General features: G+C 30.7%; 2 protein-coding genes across 2 annotated transcripts; both read left to right on the top strand.

The window, feature by feature from the left end:
- The first annotated feature begins 1090 nt into the window (after nt 1-1090).
- Nucleotides 1091-2723, top strand: LOC108907784 (keratin-associated protein 19-2-like). Its single transcript, XM_018711579.1, has 2 exons — nt 1091-1182; nt 2449-2723. Exons 1-2 carry the CDS (start codon nt 1174-1176, stop codon nt 2659-2661), a joined length of 222 nt encoding a protein of 73 aa, XP_018567095.1. The 5' UTR covers nt 1091-1173; the 3' UTR covers nt 2662-2723.
- An 8356-nt stretch (nt 2724-11079) lies between these two features.
- Nucleotides 11080-18332, top strand: LOC108907780 (probable peroxisomal membrane protein PEX13). The gene is made up of 2 exons (XM_018711574.1): nt 11080-11338; nt 17220-18332. Exons 1-2 carry the CDS (start codon nt 11330-11332, stop codon nt 17604-17606), a joined length of 396 nt encoding a protein of 131 aa, XP_018567090.1. The 5' UTR covers nt 11080-11329; the 3' UTR covers nt 17607-18332.
- Nucleotides 18333-19493: the final 1161 nt, after the last annotated feature.

The following is a 19493-nucleotide window of genomic DNA, read 5'->3' as shown; positions in this document are numbered from 1 at the left end:
TGAAGTAAGCCATAGAAATCCATGTGATAGACAAGGATGGGTATAGTAAAGGCGTCAAATAGTCACCGCCCATTTCGCCCTTCCACAAATAAGAAGTTGATCTTATTTGTGGAAGGGCGAAACGGGCGGTGACCATGAGACGCCTTCATTATAGTCATCCTTCTCTATCGCATGGATTTCTATGGCTTACTTTATAGCTCTCAGATAGACCATCGGTACTTTCCTACCCTGTATATCAAACCAATTCCTACATAATTTTTTTGAATGTACATACTTAGTAGATTATATTTTAATTTTAGTGTTATGAGGGTAACGAAAACATTTTTAAAATAAATTCTGCATCCCATCTTTGTATAATTTGTGAAAATTGCATATTTTGTTAGTCATCCTGTAATATAATATACAGGGTGATTCATTAACAATGGGAAAATCGAAAGCTGAAGATACTACACGTAAAATGGTGACCATTGGCGTAAATATGTCTTATCCGAAAGTTGATAGTTTCGGAAATACAGGGTGTTGAAAGTAAAAATTTTCAATCGTGTTTTTGCGATTATTCTGAAACTATGTAGGTTAGTAACTTGAAAATTTGTGAAACTATATTTTTGTAAGCGACGAATAAGATGCGTGTTGCAATTTCAGCGTTGGTCATAGAGGGCGCCACTTACGACCAATTTTACAGAAAATTTAGTTAATAATTTTTTACCCTGTATGTTTAATATGAAACTTGATTCAAAACCTAAAAGAGCAATAATTTTTCCATTAATTATGTACTCTTGTTTCATTTCGGTATTTCAATACGTTTTCGAGAAAAATCGATTAACAAACACTATGTCAACATACGGATAAGGCATGTTTACACCAATGGTCACCATTTTACGTGTAGTATCTTCAGCTATCGATTTTCCCATTGTTAATGAATCACCCTGTATAAGGAAACTGTCAAAATAGTGTGGATCAAATGTTTTTATGTAAATAAATAATTTTGTATTATGTCTCTCCAAACAACATGTTTTCTAGTAAGGTCAAGCTTAATAGGTTTCAGGTAAAGCCAGAAAAAACCAAAAGAGGTCATTCTGCGTTATATATAAATAGCAATATTATTTGCACCTGGATCAGACAGTATCAGTACTCTGTTGTGTTAATCAACTTTGATTTTACCACCATTTAACAATGCTTAAGGTATGCTATATCTGATTTTTATATATATTATTTTAAAAAAAATTGTTACCAATTTTCTTTCTGACTTTAAGAAATTTAAATATTTAAAGATTGTTTCTCAATTTATAATTTTTGCTCCTTTCTCTTGCTATGTTAAAAAATATCAATAATAAATAAAGTACTAAATAATTAAAAATGACTACAGGTACATTTCCTTTAGACATTACTTAATATGTAATCTATCGAATTAATAAGTACATTTTGTAGTAATTTTACAGAGGCATAAAATAATTTTAATTTAGACAAATGAAAACAATTTCTTAAAATTATATTTGTCCACATCTGTGAAAAAGGTAACTAACATTATAAAAATAAATATGTGGACCAAATTCAAATACATTTTTTAAATTGTTCTTATCAATTGGATATTCAGTACCTACGTTCATTTAAAGTGAAACAAATAAGTATATTTGAAAGAATTAAAAATTAATTATTTATATTATTTATTTATTGAGAACTATTAAATAATGAAAAAATAATTTCTTTCCAGTAAATTACAAAATTTTACTAAAGTTCATTTAAGTACCTACTAGATTTGCTTTCTCATTCATTCTTTATATTAAATATATAAATCAAAATTATAAGTTTATATTGAAGAGATAAGTTCATATTTATATTTATATATAGTGTAATTTTTTAAAACTTGACATAGGCCAACTTTTTTAATTGAAGTGATAGACTAGTATTTCCAGTCTTCCAGCAGCTGAATTAAAACGTTATTTTTATACACATTGAAATATAACAGTTTCCAAATAACACAATGACAGTACAATAATGATGGCCCCTTGCCCCTTTCAAACAACACAATTTTTGTTTAATTTCCAAGGCCTGCTATTGTTATGTTAGCTTCTTTTTCCTGCTGACTGCACATTATTTTGGTTGTTGTTGCTGATTATTCTAAAATGGCTACTCCGATAAAGAAATGTAACATAACATTTTTTATTTAGATTTTAGATTTTTTATTTAAATTATGTTAAAAAAATACAGTGTTGCCACTTAAAGAAATATTGTTTTAATAGCTACTAAAGAAATCTGTCAACACCGGAAAACATTATTTGTAATTTTTTTTATCAAATCTGGCAACACCAGAAAACATTATTTGTAATTTTTTTTTTGTCAAGTTATTTCCTACAACTTTCCTGCATTTGGAAGTACACTTCAAATAAAAAAGTTAGCCTATGTCAAAAAGAATTTATTGTAACTAACTTTAATTTTAATTGTTTTTAGGTAATAGCAATTTTTATGGTAATCGTCGTAGCCCTCTGTGTGGCACTTCCTGATCCTGGATATGGCGGTTACGGTGGTTATGGTGGCTTTGGTGGATACAGAGGCGGCGGTTATGGTGGATATGGGGGATATGGCGGATATGGTGGATATGGTGGATATAGAGGGGGGTTCGGCGGCTACAGGGGTTATGGTGGCTATGGACACTACGGATAGTTATTAGTTTAATTAATTATATGTTTTTAAGATTTAAAAATAAACAGTGTAAATAATACAAATTTACTGTTTTATTTTGACTATTCATCTAGAGAACATTAACATTTATTATTTGGTATTACTTGATAATAAATTATATACGAATTGTTATTATTACTGAGATTTAAAAATTCATGCATTAAAATTATCTATAGTGCAATAATAACAATACTTTTCCCGGAAAATTTTATTTTTGAATTTGTGGTTTTTGCCGCATGTTTATTTTATTAATTAAACACTTCTCTTAGTATTAAAATCACCAGGATAACTAATGAATAAAATAAAAAAAAAGTTATTATTTTGAGAGGAAATTAAAAATGTATTTTCAAACGTAAATTCTTGGGTAACATGTCTTGCAACAGAATCAATTTTACGTCCTTATTTATAATAACAATTTGAGTTCAGAGACCTGCACGTATTATAATTTATAATGCAAACTTGTTTACCTCTATTTTTAAGCATTGCATTCTACAGGTTCAAGAAAATACAAATCGAATACGGAATTAAAATTGTTAGATAGAAAAATGAATAAAAATTTATTGGTCCTTTTTTATAACACATTTAGGTACTTTAAAAACAGTCCTTATGTTTATTGCAATGTCAGACAGAGTATTTTTTTGTCAAAGCTTTAATTATTTAGATAGAAAAATTAACAAGGAAGCAAAATATATATACGTAATATTTAAAATGGTCGCGTTAATTCATTGAAACGTATAGTATGTAAGTTTCAACATAAACACATAGATTTTCCTTGCTAGTTTTTCAGTCTTAAAAAGACTGTTAAATAGTAGAGAAAAAACAGATAAATTCAATAATGTTTAGTTTTATTTAAATTTATGAAATGTTGCAACAGACTTGTGCAGTGTTTATGAGAAAGGCTTTGGATCTATTTGATTAAACCGAAAGTTATTAGCATTATAAAAGTTTACTGCTTAATACATCCATTAAGCCCCAATACTAATTATAAATATTTACAGTACGTTCTTAAATAACTTAAAAATTTAATAAAAAAACCAGTAATTTTCTCGGACACCTTGATATTAATACTTGATTCCACATTTTCTTTGTAATAATTTTTTGTACATCTGCAGAATTACTTTTTTAATCGTTCGTGTTTAAAAAGTAAGAATAACATCTGGGTCGTTTAATATTTTCATTTTCATTCATTCATTTTCATTTTCACAAGCGGTTACAAATTCGCTTCTCACTACAGGGATCTCGGAAACGGTAACAGAAACGAAATAGCTTAAATGGGAGCAAAGTTGCATAATCATGGGACTAACGTTATGGCCGTAAAAAATCAAGGCTAACATGATTTCAAAATATTTGAAAAAAATATCGAAATTTTGGAAATCCGTTTTTGTTTCATTTCAGCCTTGTTTGAGGTGATATTGAAAAAAGAAGAACACTTTCTCGTGGCAACTTTTTGCCCTCTATCGAATGGCATAATCAATATTTTTATGTAACGTTTCGTCTTTCCAGGACCATCATCAACTTCATTTTTTAAACACGACTCTGGAAATTTTATTACATTTTTTACAAACCTTCATTACTCCCAATACTATACTGCCTCAGCCCGAAACAGATTCAGACGTTTTGTCTCGAAAAATTCATCTTCAATGTATTCGTTCCAAAATCTAATTTTTTTATTTAGATTTCTAAGTGTCGTTAGACCCTTTGAAATCAACCTAGTTATTAAAACTATTACCATCACACTTTAGAATAACACATTATACCTACCTAAGAGTTCTCCATCACTTGGTCATACATAATACGATAAGTTGTTGCGTCAAAATTAAAACATTATTACAATTTTAATTTCATTATTAGAAATTAATTCTTAAAAATGCATATGAACAACCGAAACTCCAAATGAATATTATACTTTACAAAAAACCGTCTCCGATTCGGCAAATGCTGAAAATAAACATAAGCATAATATGATCAACTGTGAAAGAGCATGTCAGATGTACCTATTTCTATTAATATCCTGAAAAAAATTAGAACGAAATTTGTTTGAATTTTGAGCACTCGAGAAACCTAGAAATAACCATGAGCACGGGATTAAAACCCTAATAATGTTTTATTGTAACATGTGATGGTAATAGTTTAAATAACTAGGTGGATTTCACAGGGTCTACCGACAGTTAGAGTGTACGATAATTCAAGAAACATATATATTAAAAAAATAAATAAATAAATTTGGAACGAATACATTGAATATAAATTTTTCGAGACAAAACGTCTGAATCTGGTTCGGGCTGAGGTAGTACAATATTGGGGGTAAAAAAATGTTTGATGAAAAGTTGATGATGATCCTGGAGAGACGAAACGTTACCTATAAAAATTGATTATGCCATTCGATAGAGGGCAAAAAGTTGCCATGAGAAAGTGTTCTTTTTTTAATATCACCTCAAACAAGGCTGAAATGAAATAAAAACGGATTTCCAAAATTTAGGTTTTTTTCAAATATTTATTTCGAAAACTAATCATGTCAGCTTTGATTGTTTAGAGTCATAATGTTGGTCCCCTGATTATGCAATTTTGCCCCCATTTAAGTTACTTCGTATCTCTTACCGTTTCCGAGATCCCTGTAGTTAGAAGCAAATTTGTAACAACCTGTATTTATTGGAAAACTTAGCAATCATTCAATTGCCATGTAAATACACGTAGATTTTTAAAATTTTTAAATACAAATAATTAAAACAGTTTTGAAAATTATTGAAAATCCCATTGAGATATTTTGATAATGGTATGAAAACAATTACTTAAAAAAATTGTTCCCTAACTCCATCTTAAATATATGGAAATTATTATAAAAATGGGGAGTTGAAATGAAAAATCGAAACGGCCCAATGTTTTTACTAAAAATGTAAATGCTCTTTTACACAATTAGTGGAGTCAAGATAGATTTTGACTTCACGAAAATTACCTGAAGAGAGAACTTTTTATTTTTCGCTTTGTAAAGTTGTCAGAAACAACATATAAAAAGTTACCAACTGTAGAGTGTACGCTAAATTATTTATTTAACAAATTAGTTGCAAAATTACAGTTTTTGCAAAATATATGAAAAAATATTATTTTCTATAAAAAATTAACTGGGCCATTCGAAAGAACAGGAAATTTTACATAAAACATGTTGATAAAGTTTTTTTCTAAAATGCAAATTGAAGGCTGTAGAATTTTTTCTCTAACGTATGAAAAATGACGGGCGGCCCCCAAGTACAGCTCTCGAAGAGCGCGCGGCTCCGAGCGCGCTGCACTAAATTTGTTATAACTTTTAACCTAATTCATCAAATCGACCTTCTCAAAAATTTAAATGAAAGAAGAGTCATCCAGCTATCAAAATTGTATGTCTTTAAAATTGAGAAAAAAAAATATATACGTAGAAGACCAAATGCCAATGTAATGTAATAATGATGCAGAGGGTCCAGTGTCTTGGCCAGCCACATCGCCAAATCTAAACTCCCTGGACTTCTATGTTTGGGGTAACCTACCTGAAAAGTTTAGTCTACTCCAATAGATACTAGACCACAACTACTGTAGAGAAGACGAGTGTAATGAATTAAAAGAAAACCACCACATGATATTAGCTTCAATTCCATTAATAGAAGGTGTCAATGTGGGTGGTTCGCATTTTGAACAATTGTTGTAAATACGTAACGTTAATTTTGTTTCTTGTTTAGTTGCTGCTGCTTGGTAAATATATTTTTATTATTATTTTGATTTAAATTGTTCTTATTAGAGTAATAGGCCTCAAGGGAAAACACGTCAGGAATCCTACCTCACAGGTGGTGTAGAAAGGTGTGTAAATAATTTTGGTGATGTGCTTACAAATTGCACTTACTTTTAAACATAAGCATACATATTCTTGTAATATTATGGTTAGAAGTGTCTGCCACAAGGCAAGTATTGGTATGAATAACTTAAGAACGGCGAATCTTAGAAAAAAAAATTAAAGTTAACTTTTTAACGTATTTTGTGTATTAGAATATAAATATGTTACAATTACTTGTAAAAAATGCAGTGGCGTAGGTTTTTTTGTAAAAAAAGGGGTGACCCCGTCCAGTTGTACACCACTGGTTGAATATTTAAAGCTCATATTTTAGGGAATATCAGGCCTACTATCTTACATTATCTGTAAGTGTATCAAATTTGAAGTTTCTAAGTAAAATAGTTTTCAAATTATTTGAAAAAACTAGGTTCTATCTATTCTATATTTAGAAGGCTATATCTCAGTAGGCGTGCACTTTTGTATGTAGGTAAGTTAGGCTAAATAGTCTTATTTTCATCCAAGGAACCTGGGTCGAGCTTTGTCCATCCTTTTCACACATGATCAAAAAGGTACTGCGACATTCTTTGGCTCAAAAGAAGACGATTTGACCTAACTTCTATTAAGAAAAAATGCCTGGCTCCTCTGCTATTGACTGTCAAAGTTCTTGAAAAAAAATATGTTTTTTGTAATATCTGGAGAATGTTACGATGGATTTTAATGAAATTTGCTGTGGACTTATTCCTAAGTAAAACTCATGTTTTGATGAAGCAACCGCGTCCATCTGCCTTGGGCTAGTGGTAAATTCTTGAGTGTCTTGGTACAAGAATTGCCAGAACTTTTTATTTGGTCGATGGCATTAATTCATTTTATTTTTATTGATGCATCAGTCCGTTTTCGAGATTTTCGTGCTCTTGGTAAAATCTTGTAGCATTCATAGTTTTTATGCAAAAAAAAATTTTTCTTGCTGCAATTACTACTATCGTAGTAAGCGATTTTATAATAAATGAATTGTCAATCTTTTCACGTTAGTCGGACAGTCCGGTACATTCGTTTCGAATGGCGTTTCCTAATGAAGAGATGACCGACTGATCAGAGTCTTAGGGTTTTGCGAAGACAACTTGGGTGGGAGTGTACGGTCTACGCGGCGCGATACCCAAATCGGCGAGTTCCAAATTACCGATTTACATGGATTGAAAAGAGTTTGCGGGAGACTGGTCAATTTGGTGTTCGAACCGTTGACCATGTGGGTTGTCCTCAAGTACGAAATGCAGCCGTTGAGGGAGACGTTTTAAATAGGGTCGCTGAAGATCCAAATATCAGTACTTGCCGTCTGACAGTGGAATTTGGCATACCTAAAAGTACAATTAATCGCATCATAAGACAGCAGCTCCTCCATCCTTATCATGCGACGTCTATTCAGGAGCTTTTACCACACCATTTTGAGAGAAGACCTCAATTTTGCCCTTTTATTTAAGGAGCGCGGGCACATGATCCAAATTTCTCCAGCCAAACTGATTCACTGATGAAGCTGGTTTTACCAGAAGTGGTATCTTTAATTCACGTAATTTTCACCATTACGCAGAAGAAATCCCTCATGCGAGGCGTATTAACCACTTTCAGGTAGAACTTCCAATAAATGTTTGGGCCGGGATCATCGATGACATCCTTCTGGGTCCTTATGTCATGCTGCGCCGCTTGAATAGCGAACATTATTTCAATTTTCTGACGAATACCTTTCCGGTTCTAATGGAAGATGTCCCTCTCAATCTTCGTGCTCAGATGAAGTTTATGCACGATATTGCTCCTCCGCACTTTAGTGCAAATGTAACTGCACATTTAAATAATACTTTTCCACACAAGTGGATCAGAAGAAGAGGGAGAGATGTTCCTGTCGAATGGTTCCCCAGGTCCCCTGACTTAACGCCGTTAGATTTTTTTCTATGGGGAGCCTTGAAGAATAAAGTTTACGCTACTCCTGTGGAATCCCAGGAAGAATTATTGAGAATTATTAAGGATTCAAAACGAGGCGGTCGTAATACGGAATGATTCAAAAATGTTGAGGAGGGCTCAATTCAATTTCTATCGAAGGATCCAGCTATGCATCCAAGAAAATGGGGGGCATATCGAACATGTCTTGTAATTCCACCATCATCTATTGTATCTATGTAACTATCATCCAGTTTCAATAAAGAGAATTATGTCTTTCTTAAGTACGTCTTTACATCTCTTGAGTGTTAACAAAAAATAATTCTAATGATGTAAAATGATATTCAATTCATCGCATTGCAATAGACTTTAAAATTGCAACCATTTTACTTTCAATATTGATATTCTAGGTAAAAGAATTGGCAATTATTATTAGAGAAAGCCGCTTCTTGTAGAAGGGCAGATTTACTGCGATACATCTAAAATTGTTAAGTCGCAACGAAACAGAAAACATTTTTTTGCGTAAAAACTATGAATGCTACAAGATTTTACCAAGATACTTACTACGATAGTAGTGATTGTAGTGAATATTTGTTGTACTTGAGTAGTAGTGATAATGATTGTTTAAAATTGAAAACATTTTTTTTACGTAAAAACTATGAATGCTACAATATTTTACCAAGAGCACGAAAATTTCGAAAAAAATAAAATGAATTGATTACAGCGACCAAATAAAAAGTTCTGGTAATTCTTGTACCACGATACTCAAGAATTTACCACTAGCCCAAGGCGGATGGACGCGGTTGCTTCATCAAAACATGGGTCTTACTTAGGAACAAGTCCACAGCAAGTTTCATTAAAATCCATCTTAACATTCTCCAGATATTACAAAAAACATTTTTTTTTTCAAGAACTTTGACAGTCAATAGCAGAGGAGCCAGACATTTTTTCTTAATGGAAGTTAGGTCAAATCGTCTTCTTTTTAGCTAAAGAATGTCGCAGTACCTTTTTAATCATGTGCTTATGGGACACCCTGTATAGTACGTATACAAAGTTACGTCATTCTATAATTTTGTACAATAATAATAAAATAGCTGTCATTTTTTTCCTTTTTAAAATAAATATCTGTAACTTTCACAGATTACTCCTCAAATGACGATTGAAACAGTGAGCGATATGGAAAAAATCTTAAAAATTTAATTTGAAAAATATTGAGCCCAACATATTCAATAATTTTAACAAATCACAAATTTGACTTTTTAGGCCATACTTTATAGATCAAAAACTATAGTTGTAATTGTGATATTGAAACTTTATGAGAGCACTTTTTAAAGCTTAAAATCTCTACTTTAAGATGGTGCATTTTATTTTTCTTAAAAAATTGAAATAATAGAAAAACAAAAAATAACAAAAAATAAAAATATTTCATGAAAATTCCGTGAAATTTATTGTAAATAAAAAAATGTAGAAAAAAAAATTTTTTGTTTAATAAACTAGCAAAGAATGAAGTTAAGACCTTGAAAAAAGTAAATCCAGCGAAAAATATTTTTTTATTTATAGTAATAAGTGGAAAATTGTTATAGCAGCATAAAAATAACGTTTTTTGATGAATTATTTAATATTCACTTTATGAGTAAGCTGCAGTTATCAGTGTGTTAAAAAGAGTATTATTTACATATTTTGTCCATTTTGAGGTTATACTCTCGTACACTTGTAATTCTTTAATGTAATATTATAACTTAATATTACAAATAATCTTCAGTTTGCATTTAAGGTATTTATATTCGTTTTCTTTTATGCTAAACCTGTAAATGTATGAGTTTAATATTTATTTATGAATATTGATCCATTTTTAAAATAATTAATGAATAAATAAATAATAGGGGACGTTGATTTTGATTTTGCTATTTTGTATTTAAAATCAGTTTTTTTTTCAATTTTATTGGCTTAAAGACTTAATTGCGCAGTTATTTTTGAAGAAGAGCAAGAACTCGATGAGATTTAAAAATTAATTATTTTGTAATACATAAATGTTTTTTAAAAAAATAAAACATATTTTCAATAAAACCTCTTTAGTCATTCATAATTTTCATTTTTCGAACCTCTATATTACAAATATCAGCGAGTTTGATTTAAAATCAATAATTGTTATATGAATTGTTTAAAATAGTCGGCCATATTGGATCAGATATTTTGAATTTTCATTTTCCGACATCATATTCTTGTTTAGCGACGACGTCAAAAACCCCTATATTACAAATATAAGCGAGTTTGATTTAAAATAGATAATTGTTAAATAAATTGTTTAAAATAGTCGACCATATTGGATCAGCCATTCTGAATTTTCATCTTCCGACTTCATATTCTTGATTAGCGACATCGAAAACCCCTATGTTGTAAATTTGAAAGAATTCGATTTAAAATTCATTGAATTATTTTAAATGTTCTTAAAAAAACTATTTATTATTGTTTAAACAATTAAAAAACAATTAGCGTACAAAAATAAGTTTATAATTTTTTTCTGATACTTATCTCCAAGTAATTTCAAAAGGTTTTAGTAAAATCCATGCTTCCCATAATTATTTCGAAATAATGCGTAATTTTAAGCTACCTTGACTCCATAAATATACGCTTTACGTTACACACGCACTGTATAAGAAACTAAGAAATAACATGAGTATCATTTACTGTTACAAGGTACGTACTGTTAAGTCATCATAAGCCAGGTCCCTGGAACTCCATCCTAACTTTCTAGGGCAGTGTCCTATGAGGAATGACCTCTAAATCGATTTTTTATTCTGTAATTAACATTAAAAACTGATAGACCGTGTACATATATAAACAAATCATCTCCAACGAAGAGCTATATAGTGATCTTGATCTTGATAGTTACGTTTACCTATATAGGCAGTGATTTTTTAAATCAACATGATTAGGGTAAGTAAAAAACTTCAATAACATACATATAATACTGTGTTCTGTATTCCCTTCCATTCAATACAATATAATTGTTTATAAATTTATTTCATGAATTCCGATAATAAAATCGATACTAAAATAATATTTGTTAATATAATGATTTTAGTTAAATTTTAAGCTCTTGTATGTTTATCGTAAAATTTATATACAGGTAAACTGTATAAGCATTTGATAAAATCATTTGTGAATGAGTTCTACCAACATGATATATCTAAAGGTTTACATCAAAGTGTACGTCACCTTCTATGTTTTTCTTCTGCAAATTCTGCATGTTCTGGATTTAGTCTATTTTTGTTTTAGTGCATTTTATGTAATTCCTTGATACTCTTGCTTTTATTTTTTGTATAGATATTGATCCAATACCGTTATCAAAACTGATGAATGATTTTTTAAAATTAAATTATTTACTCGATCTTAGGCGTTTTACTATATATTGAAGACGTAATTCAAAGCTGGATATGGCACATAGCTTCCTGAATATTTATTATTTATTTAATTTATAAATACCTACACTATATAAATCTTTCAAAGGTTTTCCATCCAATTGTTGATAAAATGATTTTTGTTTAATAAAGAGAGTTTTTATATCAATTTGGACATATGCCTCAAGACTACAATTAAGATAATCACTTAAATATAACTCCATGAGTTAAGGTGATTTTATATTCCATTCAAATACATTATTCAAGATAAATCATTTGTATATTAATACATATCAAAAGGTATGAGTCTTTTCGTTATTGTTTATAATATAACGAGCGTTCAAATAAAAACGTGGTCGAAGTTAGCTCTGACACATTGGACGTAGGGAGTAGCTTATAGCGATTAACTTAACCTCATTTCTCAACGAGCTGTATAGCAGCTGTCAGTTTCAATAACGATAATGACTATATAACTTTATTTTAAAGAATAATCGTGATAACAATAACAAATAATTAAAGGAGCTTTTTTTAACACTGTGTGGCAGGTACCGACTGATACTCCCACCATTTGTGATAAAACACGTAGAGAAGTTCTTGGTGCATTTTCCATTATTCGTTGGACATTTTTTTTTAATTCTTCAGTCCGCTTTTTAGGTCGGCCGCTTCCTTCTTTTCTTGTTACACTGCCCGTTTCACGAAAAACATTAACACAACGCTGAACTGCACTTTGAAAAATTTTGTACTCAACAACGCCGGGAAATTGATTTTGAAATTCTATGAAACATTCCTCAATAGAATACTTCCATATTCCATCAATCTTGCGTCCATTTCTAAAGTAGGACTCTATGATAAACACTTTTAGTTCTTGAGAAAACACCATTTTAAACGCTTTTTGAAACGTAAATATTCAAATTGATAGTGGCGATATAGCGCTTTGACAGATGACGTTTAAGTTCATTTGCTATACGCTACGCCCTACGTCCAAATTTTCAGAACCAACTTGACCACGTTTTTATTTGAACGCTCGTTATAATTGAAAACTCTTTATGATGACCATTTGCTAAAAAAAATAAGGGGACTCGGAAGTATGTTTTAAGAAAATGAAAAATCTGTTGGCTCCAAACTCTTTCTCTTCTAAAAAAAGAAAGGGGTGATGTTCAATGCTCACATAATAAACTCTTCTTTTTAACAAAATAAGCTGTTGCATTAATTACTTTATATTGAAATTCTAGTATATTCATCTATGAAGAAGAAGGTTACCATTTACTAAAGGTTGTACTCTAACGTTGTTGGTGAGAACATAAGCTTTTGTAAGGTTCTTTTTATTTAAAGAAATGAAATTTGTTTGTAAAACAGTTGTATAGTTCCTTAGTTTAAATTAATCTTTCAGAAAAATAATGAGAATACATGACACTTTTATTCATAACTCAGGGTTAGTTCAGGCGGAAATAATAATAATCATTAAATTGTTGTCACCAAGCAGTAAATTACTTGCCCAGTAAACAGTAGACAAGAATGAATATCATACTCAGAGAAGAATGGTAAAATGAAATAAGTTATTTTATCCAAATACAGACATCCTCGAAAATATGCAATTGTCCATATATAGGTACAACAATTATACCGGTGTGTTTCTGCAAAAAAGGTTTATGACTAAATAAGTAAAACTATAAATATGGGTTTACTGTTATCAGGAAATTTAAGGACATATTAGGAACATAGTGTGGCCATATTAAAAACCATTGCTCACAATAGGAAAATTTTCCGAATTTTAAAATGTTTATATTGTTTACTTTTTTCTAAGAGATAAATATTTGAGCACCTATAATGGATCAACAACACAGGATGAAACATATTTAACGTTGAACCCGTAAATATATTCATTTGACAATACATAACGTTTTTTTATAACTGACAAATTTTATTTGTGTCCTAAAATGTGCAAATCAAAGAGACCCCACTCTACTACTTTGCCACTGCGCATCTTATTACCTTCCCGAAAATGCTCCCCTTTCGAGATACAAATTAATCAAGTTAACAATCTACTGTTTTTTAATACACGGTGTAACCTAAGTACATTAAAATATTTAAGTGGGGTATTCCTGAGTTAATTCTAAGAAAATAAGTTTATATAAACCTTTGTCCGGAAATGCTTCGTTTCTGAGATACAGGGTGTTGAAATTAAAACTTTATTTTCGATTTCCTTAAATAACTTTTACGAAAGATACATTTTTCGCACAAAATTTTGTAACCGGGTGTTTTTTGAGGTGAGAAATCATAATTTGGTATTAATTTTCGTGCAGCACTTGAAGGGCGCTACGTACGCTATCATTATTAATTTGAATTTGCCATAACTTTTTTTGACAGAAGACGTCTGCGATTTTTTATGAATAAATCATATTCCTTTTTCGAGAAATTTTCAAACTGCAAAGATGCAATTTGCGGAGTCCCTTAGGCGTTAAATGAAATTGTTGAGAATTTTATGTTCAAAAGTAGGCTATGCCCTTGTTTACTATTTATTCAAATAAAAATTTGTTGTCATTTTTGTCGGGCAGCAAGAAATTCCTTAGACGTGGCATTTGCCCAACGATGGATCGGTAGAGGAAATACACACCACTGGCCCGCTAGGTCATCCGACCTCAACCCTGTCGATGTTTTCCTTTGGGATCATTTAAAATTCCTAGTTTATGTTAGCCCCATTGAAGATGAGGAAATGTTAAGCAACCGTATAATAGATTCCTGCGAAACGATAAGAAATAGGTATTCCTGGTACGGAATTCCTTGGTGAGGAGTGCAGAAGCTTTTATTAATGTCGGGGGTAGCCACTTTCAGCAGTTGTAATAATGATTTTGTTTAATTTTAATTTCAACACCCTGTATCTCAGAAACGTATCATTTTCGGGTTAAGGTTTATATAAACTTTCTTCTTGGAATTAACTCAGAAATACCCCACTTAAATATTTATTTTAACATACTTAGATTACACCCTGTATTTTCTCAAATACGTATGAGAAATTAGTAAATTAGGAATTTGTCAGGAAAATGTGAATCATCTTTGGTTGGTAAAGGGCTGTATTATTTTTCTTAACAAATTAATTCAAGCGATTTCCTATACCTCCGACACTGTTTGTTTAGAAGATTTTATATTCCCTTATACATACAGGGTGGCCCAATAGTGTGACAAAGTTCAATATCTCCCCTATTATAAAAATTTGGAAAGAAATATTTTATGGGAGTGATGCACTTAAAAATGTTCACATTTTAAAAATATTTTGAATTATACAGGGCGATGCATTAGGGCGGAGCATCTTTTAGGCGGTTTTTCTTAAATGGAACACTCTGTATAATTTTACAAATTTGTATTCTACAAAAAAATTCTCTTTCCAGCGATGTCTTTGTTTTTTGTATTCGATGCGGCGATGCCAAGTTATTTTAAAAAATAAGATAATTTTCGTTGGCACAGGGTTCTGTAAATCTATCCACTGTGCAGGTACTACCAGTAATTAAGAAAAAATATTTTGGAGGCATGCGGACCAAAGATGTGGACAAACAACAAAATAGCAAAATCTTTATAATTTTGTACAGGGTGTTCTACACATAAGCCTCAGTTTAGCGAATTTCGAAGGACATTTTCTCGATTTTTTAAATGAAACACCAGGTATATTATTTTATTTTTAGATTAATATGTTAATTACCTACAACTGCTTTAATACCGGTTAAGGCTGGTGTCCCTCAAGGTTCGGTCTTAGGGCCTATACTATTCCTTATTTATATCAATGACTTACCTGTTAACATTCGTAATGCTTCTTGTATACTCTTTGCAGACAATACAACCTTGTTGACCCGTTATAAGCACAGCAGAGACAGTCTAAATCTCGCGAATGCCTGGTTTTCAGCAAATAATCTAAAATTAAATATTAGTAAAACAAACTTCATAACTTTTACAACTAGTAAAAATTCAGAGAAGTCTGAACCAGTTAATTTGCTTGGTATTACCCTTGACCCTGGTTTAACTTGGATACCTCATATCAATAAACTATGTTCAAAACTAGCTACGCATATATTCTTTATGAGACAGATAAGACCATTTGTCACTAATAATGTAATTAAAATGGTTTATTTTTCATTAATACATAGTAATTTAATCTATGGTGTGCCATTATGGGGCAACTCTAGTGGTTCATATAGAGTTTTTGTGTTACAAAAAGCAGCTGTTCGTATACTTGCGGGTGTCCCTATGTTAGCTCCCAGCAAGGAGATATTTCTCAGGTATAAGATTCTACCACTGACCTGCCTATATCTACTTGATTCGCTTCAACTCGTTCATTCCAATTTATGTAATTTGTAATCTCATGCTGATATACATCAATATAACACTAGGCACGCTGGAAATCTGGTTGAATCTTATTCGCGTATTACCCAAATTAAACATAACAAACTTACAATCAGTCTGTTCAACAAGTTTGATAATTTTTGTAGACGAAAACAGATTAAAAACATGTCTCAAAAAAACCTTTCACAGGTTTACGAAATCATTTCTTTTAAATCATTGTTTTTATACTGTGGATGAATTTTTAACTTTTATGAACACTACTCAGCCTATGTTATGACTATAAATGTACCGCTTAATGTACATAAATGTAAATAAAGATCTATCTATCTATATTCAATTGAATATCTCCGTTAGTTTGAAAAATATAGAAACTTTATTATTTTAAAAACAATCCCGTGTCGAAAGGATTTTTTTAATTTTCAAAAGTTATGCTAAATCTAGCTCACCCTGTATAACGATATTTCTTTCGTCTACGAAATACTGCCTTATAGCTGTTTTACATTGACAATTTATTGATGAATAAATTGACGAAGTTCTTCATTAATTAATTCACGAATTTATTGATAAACAGTGTGGTTTTACACTGCTACAGACTTTGTCAAGTTTTTTGACGCATGAATCAGTTCTACCAACGAATCAAAGAAGCAAACAAATTTCAAAAATGTCACCATTCTACTCATAATTGTAGTGATACAACAGCGGTACCGTTTTGACACGTATTATATAAATATTAGTGTTTGTAAGTAACAAATCAGTAAAAACAATGTAAAACTAGTACGACGCCACACAATTATCAAACATATTCCAATAACATAACCTCATTACTGATCTGAGGCTGGAAATCTGTTGGGTTGGTACTTCCGAACTTCACGAAGAAATTGACGAAAATTAGAACATGCTCTAATTCGTCAAGAACTTGATGAATAAATTCATGAAGTAATTTGACAGCTGATTTGGTGCATTACACTTGTCCAATTTCTTGATGAAGCGACTTCATCAATTAATTGATCAATAAATTGTCAATGTAAAACAGCTATTAGGAAACACCTGTGTTAGATTAATGTTCATCTGTTTTATATTTTCAGAAACTCGCACTTATAACGGTTATCATAACATTCTCCAGTGGATTTCCCACAAAAGACAGAACAACGCCATTGGGAAAAAGGGTAGCCATCATTCCTGCTGACACAGAAGACCTCAAAACAGCTGAAACGTTTTACAGTGGCTACAGCACGGTGTATCCCAGCTTGGGTTTTAGTTCGGGATCGTATGGAGGTGGCTATGGTTGGAAGGGTGATCATAAACCTATAACCGGATCAGTCTACGGAAGTGGGTATGAAGTAGGGTATCCTGGCATTGGCAGTTATGGAGCTTTTGTACCGGGTACGTTAGTGGTGAGTGGAGGACCTGTAATTTCTGGAAGCGGAGGAGGATATGGATGGAGGCAGGGAGTTAATCGATGGGCTGTGTAGAATATAGAAAGAATCCAAATTATTCTTAGATGGTTTTTCGTATTACCGTATTGTGTACATAAAAGATTAAATGCAATAATGATTAATAACATCAACAACAAAAATTTTCTAATAATGATGTAACTATTTCTCATTTAATAAACAACATATATTTCCTCTTCAAATATGATATACCTAGGTATAATTATTTTGGGGAATGTAGGATATGGTATTATGTTTTTGATTTAATGGTATCCTAAACACACTCCACATAATTCTATTTTGCATTTTTGCAATAAATATTTTTTGCTCAATGTTATTTTTTCAATAAAGATATCCAAAGCTTGTTTTTCTAGAAAAAACATCCATATAAAAATTCATAGCGGGCCATGAGTTTATAGCAGTGGAAAACCGTTAATTTCAGGGCCCTACCCAAAAATATTTAATGAGATGTGAATGCAAAAACCAAACGCACTTAATACATGCACATATTAGAATGATATTTTTATGACCAAGGTTTTTATAGTACCTTCGTATCACGGCGTTAGAAAAATAGAACACAAAAATAACATTAATATTAAACACAATTTTGTTTGTCTAGTTTTATTACTAATTGATTGATTAAATTAACTTACTAATATTTTTTTATAACTCTTTTTAATAGATTATAATGGTTATTAGAAGTTGTTTGTAAAGCTATGCTCTCTTCAGGTTTCAAATGTTATTTAGTAATTTATTGTTCCCCATTTTAAGCCTACAAATAAATAAATTATTCTATATAAATTATATCTTTCACTTCACTTACCTTGTTGAACTATTTATGTAGGTTGTCTTTAAGTCTATGTCGCATAACTTGACTTGGATTAATGCAACTTGGACTAAATGATATAAAAAATCAATCGCAAAAATTAATTGAATTGATATATGTATAAATCTGTTAGCCAGTGGCAAAGTTACATTGGATTTACAATGTTTGTTCCGAGGAAAAAAATCTTTCCATTATTCAATAAACAAATCTGTTTTCGAGGTACTATTTTTTTTAATTTTAAAATAATCTTATCATACGGATGAATAAACTTAAATATTACGTACATTAAAACTATTCGTTTCATAAAAAATATATACATATTTTAAATTCAAAATACAGTCTTATATACAGGGTGTAACTAAATAAGTGTAAAACATTTAAGGGGGTGATTCCTCATCGAAAAAAAGATAGGATCTTTCATATAAAGAAACTTCATTGGAGCATCCCTTGTTAAGATACANTAGTGCTTGTGAAAAAAATTGTTAAACAAATTTTATGTACCCCCTTTAAGGGGCTGTATCTTAACAAGGGATGCTCCAATGAAGTTTCTTTATATGAACGATCCTATCTTTTTTTCGATGAGGAATCACCCCCTTAAATGTTTTACACTTATTTAGTTACACCCTGTATAGTAAAACCATAAGGGATTCAAAAACAATGACGTAAAAATATTAATATTTTTTATTTTTAGAGATTTAGCAATTCCAAAAAGAACCTGAAAAATTGGGAAACAACTCTGTATTCTTATCCGATGCAATAAGTTAAAAAAAATGTGACGTTTAAGAAACTCATACAACTGTGGAAAAAAGTTTATTAAAATGTTTTTCCAAATATGTTTTCCTGAAATAAACTTCAACTAATAAAAAATTAACATACTTTAACAAATCAGACTCACCCCAAATCTCAAATTAATGGAGCTCAAGCACAAATTAACAAATGACAAACATATTTCATTAAAAAAAAGAAAATGTTAACCTTTTTTGAGTAAATAACGACAAAGGTACAAAATATTAGTTGAAACATTTGAAGTATTTCTTAACCTAAATACCTAAAAGTAAACTAAGGAAAATATAGTTAATATAGAGTCCATGTCTTGATGT

This window comes from Anoplophora glabripennis, unplaced genomic scaffold (genome assembly GCF_000390285.2).
Source record: "Anoplophora glabripennis isolate ALB-LARVAE unplaced genomic scaffold, Agla_2.0 scaffold329, whole genome shotgun sequence".
Classification (NCBI taxonomy): Eukaryota; Metazoa; Arthropoda; class Insecta; order Coleoptera; family Cerambycidae; genus Anoplophora; species Anoplophora glabripennis.
The sequence above is the reverse complement of the archived record's forward strand: the minus strand, read 5'-3'. Positions and strand labels throughout refer to the sequence as shown.